Source organism: Carassius gibelio, chromosome B23, assembly GCF_023724105.1.
Source record: "Carassius gibelio isolate Cgi1373 ecotype wild population from Czech Republic chromosome B23, carGib1.2-hapl.c, whole genome shotgun sequence".
Classification (NCBI taxonomy): domain Eukaryota; kingdom Metazoa; phylum Chordata; class Actinopteri; order Cypriniformes; family Cyprinidae; genus Carassius; species Carassius gibelio.
Genome location: NC_068418.1, coordinates 19365161 through 19374947, shown reverse-complemented (window position 1 = coordinate 19374947; position 9787 = coordinate 19365161). Strand labels below are relative to the sequence as shown.

Here is a 9787-nt window from a genome sequence, read left to right as displayed (position 1 = left end):
ATCAGTGAAATTACTAGTAATTTGTTAAAAATAAACCTGAGCATTGCTTTTAAGACGTTTCAGAGACATGCTATGCAGGATGCACAGGGAATTACAAGCTGTAAATTTACTTAGGCTCTCAACAGGCAGGCCAACATGGCTATGTGACTGATAAAAGGTTTCTAAATATAACACGTATCAATAACCTGCAAATATGTGATGTGGTGTCATTAAATCTCACAATATAAATATGTTTGTTTTATAAGGGACCATGCTGCATTGCAATAAAAAAAATAATAATAAAAAAAGAAGTGCTGATAAATAGAACGGAGTTACAATCTTAGATATTTTATCCACTAGCGCCCCCCAACGGTTGGACACATTTTTCCTCCTAAACATGACCAGAAGCCAAATTTTCTACAAAATGTAGTAAAATGTGCTGCTACGGTAAATACATTATTATAAACCATAATAAAATAAATAATTTACTTTCTGTTCATTTTGCTTGGTGTGACAGAATTTGTAAATCTTTTTTTTTTTTTTTTTTGGCTGATAATTGTTGTGGTGCTTTATGAGGATTTTTACATATTTCCACAGTTAAGACAAAAAGAACCTTGTCAAACTGAGCCACGCAGTCTTTGCGTAGAACTTTAAATGGTAATGGAGTTACAATGTAGTTACAATTATCTGGACAGTAGATGGCACTATATTACAATAGATGATGTTCTGGAAATAACAATGTGTGATATATATATATATATATATATATATATATATATATATATATATATATATATATATATATATATATATATATATATATATATATATATATATTTTTTTTTTAAATATATATATATATATATATATATATATATATATATATTTCTTTTCTTTTTAAAGTCCTAGGTGATTATTTTACATAAACCTGTCATTATCTGTGACACAGCAGACCACCATATTGTATTTAAGCTATTATCACAGCCATAAATCAATCAAGTTAAACGTTATATTGGACCATATATGTTTATATATTATTACAATCTATTAATTACGTATGAGATTAGATTATATAGGTGAATTTACATAAAATTGTCCACTTGATGACTGTCTAAATGTACCCTAATTCACCCTACTGGAGATAACTACTGTACGTGTGAACTCTTACTCTTTTTGAGCAGCTGTGAAGCCACAAAGGAAGTGTTTGTATACCAGCTATTTGTGTCACCTGAACAAATTAAGATGCAGTTAGTTTTCTTCTTCATATACATGTTTTGTCCCGGTGTTTTCGACATTTGTGGGTGTTGTATTTTTGAAGTAAGGAAAATGCATAACCCAGCGAATCATGCACCTTCTCGAGTCGTCCACGAATCTTTGGAACAGTTCGTTTCAAAGAAGTGGTTCGAGAAAACAATGCGCCAATTCTTTAACTCAGTGAGTGGTCCATGACAACTGTTTTTATGCGTCGGCTGCCCAATATTCAAGTCACAAACATACTTACAGAACGTTTTATATACAACATTTGATGTGCGTTCTTGCGTTGGTCTGCAGATCTACAGTGATTGTAGACCTAAATACCATAACAAATCCATGTTTTTGAACCATATGGTACTTGCAATATTAAACTGTTATAGTTGCCGTGGCAATAAAACAACAATAGCAATATAAACAAATTACCCAAATATTGTACGTTTTCTACAACCCTAGGGTATATATTACAGTTTACTGCAGTAAAAAAACAAATAAATAAATTCACTATAGTGACTACAGTACGGTATGCTTCATTAACAAAGTGTTGTTAATACTATAATATATACAGCATAATATAATATGGTTTAAAAACACTATAGTATCTCAACTAACAATATCTAGTTTCCAGAGCGTTCAAGGAAACTACAAAGAACCTTCCCAATACGTTAGGAGCACTGTGTCTGCTCACTCAGTATTCAAGGAATCACTTTTTTTAATCGGTCGTCCCGATTTGACTCGTTCAGTCCGAACCGGTTCAATGATTCATTGAACATAACTGACTCCATGATTCGAATCAAAAGAACTGAACTCGACTCCTGAATGAATCAGACACCGCAACAGCTGACAACATTCTAGATGTTCATGTTCCGCGGTATTCTTCACTAAACAGAAAGTTTTTCTTTTGGTCACCATATTATTTCCTTCAGGCCAAACATGAAAGACGATGAATTCCCTGTAATAATGCATATTAATTTATGAACACAGCTCAGTAACAGTTGCTTAGTTCCGCTTAGTTCTTCAACCCCTTCTGCTTACTTGACACTTTCAGTCTCGCTGTTTAGCATTGGTCAGTGTAGGCGGAGTTTATGTCACAGTGCCTTCCAAAACAAGGAACGTGCGTGTGTCGACACAAGGACAGATAAGTTACTGCCACCGGGAGGAGAGAGTCGAAGAGCTGCGATGATTTCATAGACAGCCTTCTCCGTTGTTGACGTTAAGAAGGTAACGTTGCCACCAAAACGCGGAGGTTTTGTTTGAATGGTCTAAATAGTTAAAAACGGTTCTCAGATCCGCGACTACAGCAGTGGCACTGAGAAATCCAAGATGGTCAGTGGCTGTGCATTCCTGATTGGGACATGTTGTTATACTTATGGGTTAACAGCAGCAAATAAAGTTGTTTTCATGCATGTTGTGGTGTACCCATTGGTAGCTTTGTTAGTAAGTATGAGCTTACATTAATTGGAGTAACTGTTTGCGTTTTTTAGGTGTTTAGTGGTTACTTGAATGCTTATTATAAATATGTTTGAACGATGAGCTTATTAAGTAGCAGACAATGTTTTTTTTATTGGTATAATGCCATTGCTTCAGTGTTGTGGAGGTGTCATGGTCGAGGTCTAGCAGAGTTCTGAAGGTTCCTTGTTTACAAATGTGTTTCATATTTCTGATCTTTTCGTTGCTGATATTATTGCTGGTGAAATGCATGATCACCTGATAGGTTATTATGAACCTATTCTTAAATAATCGTTGTTTAATGTCCACCTACTCTAGTTGTACAACAACCCTTGAAGAACATGGACACACCTGAAGAGTCCATAAGAATGACCTCTGATTCTCAGAGCAAAACATGTGTACAGAGTCAGGACACACACAAATATCAAGAGAAAAGCCCATCTGCAAAATCAGGTAGGTACTCCTTTCAAAAACTTCCAGTATTTATATTTTTTTATGTCAAAATCTGTGCACCCAGTTAAACTTGACTAAAACTGATCTTTGATATATAGTATACATTTTCCTGTTATTTATACAGTATCATGTGTGGTAATGGATTACATTTAGAAAGCTCTCTCTGTTATAAAGTTTAAATGCAAATAATTCAAATGTACTAGTAATGATTATGACTCACACTTTTTCTGATTATTATAATTCAAAAATGTAATATATTGTGAGTGTGTGTTTCACAACTTGGTTAGAAATGTAATCTAAAACATGTTCACCTGATCATAGTTGTGTAACAGTTATGTAATACCAATCATTACTTAAGTAAACCCTGGTTTTAATGTGGTAAATTTCTTGTGACAGCTGTGATGCTGTAATTACGCCGTCATATATAGTAAGGTATACTGGAGTTAATTAAAGGTGATGCATGTGCAGACTGTTTTATCATTTATCTGGGATTATTATAAGGTTTGCAATACAGCAATTCAAACACTTGCCAGTGCTCAATGTGAAATTGTTTGTACTCTGTAAAAAAAAAAAAAAAAAAAATTAATAAGGGAAATGTACTGGTAATTTCCAGAGGACATTTCCATTAATCATAAAACACAATGTAGTGCCTTATTTTTAAAGATTTATTTTACAGTGTAGGACAGCATGGAACAAACCTTGAAACCAAAGCCATGTGAGGTTGTGTGTGCAATAATTGCTGTTAACACAATCAAGCAATTTTTTTCTTTTTTACATACTGTAACATTCTATATTCATTAGTTATTTTGGTTGTACTGTACCGTAGTAGTTTGAGAATCATTTTAATGTATTTACATACTTCAGTATGGTGCATGCATGGCATGTATTATGTAATATCCTGTAATGATATAATATTGCATTTTATATTATTTATGTATCTATAAATCAAAAATGTATTTTTAAATTGAATATAAAATGTGATTGTACTCTCCTCTCTCTATATCTCTGTAGGCAATGGTGCAGCACTGGTGTTGTGTTCTGTATCTGTGGCCTGCCTGAGTGGGTTGATGATGGGCTATGAGATGAGTCTGATATCAGGTGCATTGCTTCAACTCAGGGACGTTTTGACTCTCTCCTGCCCGCAGCAAGAGCAAGTTGTTGGCTCTCTTCTGTTTGGAGCCTTCCTCCTCTCCCTGGGTGGTGGCACCATTCTGGACCGTTATGGACGGCGGTTCTCCATCATCCTCACAGCGCTGCTGTGTGTGTTAGGCACACTTCTGAGCGTGTGTGTGGTGTCATTTTGGGTGCTAGTAGTCGGGCGGATGCTTGTTGGGATGGCGGTTGCGCTGTCAGGCACAGCGTCGTGTCTTTATGCGGCAGAAGTGGCACCGGCCGCCTGGCGCGGGAGGTGCGTGTGTGTGTATGAGTTGATGGTAGTTTTAGGGATGCTGTTGGGTTTTGGACTGAGCTGGGCATTCGCAGGGGTCTCTGATGGATGGAGGTTTACGTTTGGTGGCGTGCTGTTCCCTGCTTTGCTGCAAGCTGGCATCATGCCGCTTTTGCCGCAGAGTCCACGCTTTTTGCTGGCCCAGCAGCGCGAGAAAGAGGCCCACGCAACTCTCGTCCGTCTTCGTGCTGGAATCAAAGGAGTAGACCCAGTGGAGGACGAACTTCAGGCGATACGCATGGCATTGGGGGCGGAGCGCCAGCACGGTTTCCTGGACCTCTTCCGTTCTCGTGACAATATGCTTCAGAGGCTGCTTGTTGGCGCTGCGCTAGTTTTCTTGCAGCAGGCTACAGGACAGCCCAACATTTTAGCGTATGCGTCGACTGTTCTCAGCAGCGTGGGCTTCCATGGGAATGAGGCAGCGACTCTTGCATCCACAGGGTTTGGTGTGGTTAAAGTGGGCGGGACCATTCCTGCAGTCTTTCTAGTGGACAAAGTGGGGCCTAAAGCCTTACTATGTGTTGGTGCCGTTGTTATGACATTGTCAACAGCAACACTGGGGGCTGTGACTATGCAAAGTCACACACATGTTTCTAGCCTATGCAGAGGCCCCGTTAATAAAGCAAACCTCACCGTTTTTGGGACGGGAGAAGAGACTGATTTCCAGACAAACACTCCACTGGGTTTGTACCAGTCTTCTTACCATGAACTCCAAAACAAGCATAAAACAAATGCTTTCCTCACTAGCATTAATGACACTAAGGACCTCTGGGTTTTAAACGACACTCCTGATCATAGGACAGCATTAATGGAACTGGCTGAGGGTTCCAAGAAAGACAGTTCCACAGTTGCACTTCAATCTCTTCATGTTAATGAAGTGTCACCATCTCTGAAATGGATCTCTCTGGTCAGCCTGCTGGTGTATGTAGCTGGATTTTCCATCAGCTTGGGACCAAGTAAGATTCAGACACTGGTCATATAAAACAAAAATGTCCTGTTAAAGAAACTTTTTTTAAACTAAATTTATGTATGCCTTTGTCTAATAATCATTCTGCAGTGGTTCATGTGGTGTTGAGTGCGATCTTCCCGACTGGCATCCGTGGAAAGGCTGTGTCCGTCATCTCTGCCTTCAACTGGGCCACAAATTTGCTCATATCGATGACCTTCCTTACTCTGACAGGTAACACACACACACAAACACAGAGCGAAGGGTTATATACAGCAATGAGATCAGTAGATCATGGTGACCCAGTAGTATTGCATGATGCTGTCAGTGTATTTATCAGTATCTGGGTTCTGAAGGTCATCCAATAAAACCAAGAAGATTGAGGCTGTCTCTATTTAGATAAGTAGGTAATTTGTGTGTTCTCATGGGGTAAGCAATTGCTGATTTGACACTTTTGTACTCTGGGTGCTTGGTCTGACACTGTTAGGAGGAAAATATTACAATCAATTTTATGTTTTCTCCAACTTAAGGTTAGTGGTAAATTCCTAAGTCTAAATACAAAATCTGTCTCTTACTGTTTGTACTACAGACATGAATATCATTAAAGCAAGCAAAAGCCAGACACCATAATGTCCCTTCAGGAGTTATGCAAGAGCACAGTTAATTGTACCATAGATCATTAACTAACAAGGTAAAAAGGATAAGTTGATTCAATTTCTACTCCGCAAAACAGTGGATTAATTATTATTATTATAATTAAACACAGCATGTTTTTCCCATAGTCTACAAGCTTTGCTCTAGCTAGCCTAAAATGATATAAATCAAAGGTTTTCAAAAAGGTCCAGGGATCTCAAGTGGCCAGCAAGAGGGTTAACAATTTTTTATCAAATATTTGTAATATTTGTTGTGAAAATGTCGCTACAGATACATTTGAAATAAATTAACATGACACAGTAATGGATAGAAAAAAAGATAGGCTTAATACAGTGTTATTATTTGGCACATATATTATCATATACATTTACATTACATATCAGATGACTAGCAGCTCACTCTTGTTATCCTCTGTGGTTGATTACAAAGCATCAAACCCAGGAACCTAACTTTCACAGCTGCGTATTCATCCTATCTTAAAGTAAACAAAGGAAGTATTGCAAGTAATTTCCATATCATTCAAGCAATTTAAAACTCAAGTATATACGGCATTAACCTAACAGCAAACACATAACATAACACTGAAACAAGTAGATAGCAATATCAGTATCCAAACACAATGTAAGCAGTGTTTTGTTCTCAGAAACTGATCGCAAAGTGTGGATGGAGTTAGGATTGTGTTTAAAGGCAGTCTGCCAAACATCCATGTGGCACCTGTGGGGATGTTCCAGCAGAGATGGAATGAAAACACAGACTTACAGAGTTTTGCACTCAACCATAAACAAAAAATAGGTTTTGTAGCAGAAAGGAGTGTTTTTCAGAGGTCATTTACTGAAATGTGTTGTGGTTGTAGAGAGGATCGGCCTGCCCTCAGTGATCTTCTCCTATGCTGCTATGAGCTTCGTGTTGGTGGTGTTTGTGATTGTATTTGTGCCAGAGACGAAAGGCCGATCGCTGGAACAGATCTCTAAGGAGCTTGCCATGAAGTGAGTGCACACACACACACACACATATATGCATAGTCTTTGTCACGGTACCATGGTACACACATATATTATGTAAACAAAAACTTTTATTTTGGATGCTATTAATTGCGATTAATCGTTTGACAGCACTAGGTTTAATGTATTTATTAAATCTTAAAAATATATGGCTAATAAAGTCCTTCAAATTTACAATTAGGAAAGACTAGGCATATAAAATACTTAATATCATAGAGACTTGGGATGATAAACAATGTTTTTTTCAGCAACCTGGGGTCCATTTCAGAAAGGAGGTTAAATGCAATCTGAGAATGTTAATCCTGAAATGAGGGAAACTCTGGGTAACCTTAACCTGGTCAGGAGCAGGTTTTCTTCAGGAAACCCAGAGTTTCTTTCTGTGATCTCCCCGTTTTTAAAGTGTAAGTGATGTTTAAAATAGCTTATACATTCATTCACACTGCAAAATTTATTTTTATTCTTGTTTCAAGCACAAATAACAAAAAAATCTTAAGTTAAGATGCATTTTCTATAGATGAAAAATGGTCTAAGATATTTAGTCTTGTTTCCTGGGGGATTTTCCTTTTTAGTGAATTTTACATAAACCGTAATTTTTTTTTTCCTGGGCATCAATCCGAGTTTCACAGGACTGTAGGTCAGTGGTGTAGAAATTGGATTGAATTAGGCTAATTTAATAAAGGACCTTCACCTTTATTAAGGTGCCTTCTGGGAGTAACCCAATAATCAGAATTTCCTTCAGGATTTTTAGTATGGTTAGATGCATTGATGATAAACATATCCCCACCATCGCACCATCTGAAAATGAAGGATTGCGCATTGAAATAGACACTGAATGATATTTAATGCCAAATGTTTATAAAGTCATTTATCCTACATCCATGAACGTTTCATGCTTAAAGCTTTACATTGATTGAATTATGTTTTTATACTTAATTTTTTCGCTGCTGCCATATTCTTGTTTCTTTTTTCCTTTGCTATGGAATACCATTAAAATTAATATTAGTTCAATAATTTACAGTTTTCACCCCTGATATTATAACCGTTATTAAATTAGAAACAGTAAGAATGAGAGTTACACATTGACTTGGAAGTACACAGATGTCATTTTGTCGGGTGCTGTTGCCACGGTGAATAGTAATTTTGGAGCTCCACTGATCATGACTTTTCATAGTCATGGTGCACGCTATAAACTCAGAGTCAACATACTCACAGTTAACCGAACTAACACAATTCAGCAGTTCTGAATCCGGTAAGTCAACTCAGAGTTCAAGTTTAAACTCCCGAGTTGGTTGGACTTCCTTATTGAAATGGGCCCCTGTTCTACAACAGTTACACACTCAGTTCAGCTGAAAATTACATTATAATAGGGGTGTGAGGGTCAAAAACATTCATACCCACCCAATTTGACAATACTTGGCACTTGCCCCATGCGTCAGTGATCAGACACGTGTCTTGTTGTGCAGGAATAACCTGAGAAGTAGACTGCTGTGTGACAGAAGAAAACAGGAGGCTCCAGCACAGACTCCACAGGAGGAAAAAGCCCTCACAACTGTTTGACTTATTGCCTAGATGAAGAGTGGAAGAGCACAAGGGTATTGCAAACAATGGTTTGTTCTTGGCATCTTGGATTGTTCTTCCATCTGGCAACTTACAGGACAGACAAACCTGTGACTGCACTTTTCAAAGTATTGAAGAGATATAACTGACTGATGTTGTCGTGGCTATAATTTAGCTTTATAAACCTTCCCATGGCATGATGGGTCAGTTGAGAAGAGTTTGTATGTCCATCTGATTGATTTGTATTCTTTTTTAAGTAGTTTTGGTATTAATTGAGATTTATATGGAGAATTTACAGGTTAACGTTATAAAAACAATTTGGAAATTGTGCAATCATGACCATAATCATGCCATGACAAGTCAAAGCCAAGTTCTGTGGCCCAGCCACGTCAGTGTTTGTGTGCAGAGCACTAATATAGACAACGCGTGAAGGTGTCTCTCTGGCAAGAGATGCCATCATGTAATCAGGTTAACTGCAAATCAGCATGGTATGGAATATTACAAACTGTAATTTTGTTCATTCAAAAATATATATGATTATAGTAAAAAAAAATCTAATTTCTTTTTCTTGCACCATCACTAAGTTGTTTTGATTTAAAAACAAATGTTTTACATATTTTTTTTTACATAATTAGAAAATACATTTGATAATTATAAAACCAAAATAAAATTCATGTAAATATAGTTAAGATTGTAGCAATATGCTTTTCTATAGATTTTTTCCCCCAGTTATCCAGTGAATTATGTAAATGTATTCATAAACATGTAATTGTAATTTTCCCGCACTGTATTTAGTAAAGAGGAAAAGATGAGAGGTTTACTTGTGGCAAAAACATTAATTTTTACTGAAGGGGCTACAGCGATATGTCACAGAAGAGAGCCAAAAATACATTTATGGTTAAAGTTTCGCAATATAACCCACACATTGAAAACGCAGTCCTCTGAAAAAATACAGATTTTTTTTAATTACTTTGTTTATAACCGCATTTCAAATGGCCCATTGTGACTAATTTGCTTATAGTTAAAATATGAATAGACTAAACTTGTTTG

General features: G+C 36.9%; 1 protein-coding gene across 1 annotated transcript; it reads left to right on the top strand.

Annotated features, from left to right (window-relative positions):
- The first annotated feature begins 2287 nt into the window (after window positions 1-2287).
- slc2a12 (solute carrier family 2 member 12) lies at window positions 2288-8954 on the top strand. Its single transcript, XM_052594596.1, has 6 exons — window positions 2288-2451; window positions 2998-3132; window positions 4144-5535; window positions 5637-5759; window positions 7033-7165; window positions 8644-8954. Exons 2-6 carry the CDS (start codon window positions 3021-3023, stop codon window positions 8735-8737), a joined length of 1854 nt encoding a protein of 617 aa, XP_052450556.1. The 5' UTR covers window positions 2288-2451; window positions 2998-3020; the 3' UTR covers window positions 8738-8954.
- Window positions 8955-9787: the final 833 nt, after the last annotated feature.

Excerpts from the sequence above, each read along its gene's own strand:
- slc2a12 (XM_052594596.1), top strand. The coding sequence starts at position 3,021 with ATGGACACACCTGAAGAGTCCATAAGAATGACCTCTGATTCTCAGAGC. Across the intron at positions 5,760-7,032 it reads GACCTTCCTTACTCTGACAG|AGAGGATCGGCCTGCCCTCA; the intron begins GTAACACACACA and ends TTGTGGTTGTAG. Across the intron at positions 7,166-8,643 it reads TCTAAGGAGCTTGCCATGAA|GAATAACCTGAGAAGTAGAC; the intron begins GTGAGTGCACAC and ends CTTGTTGTGCAG.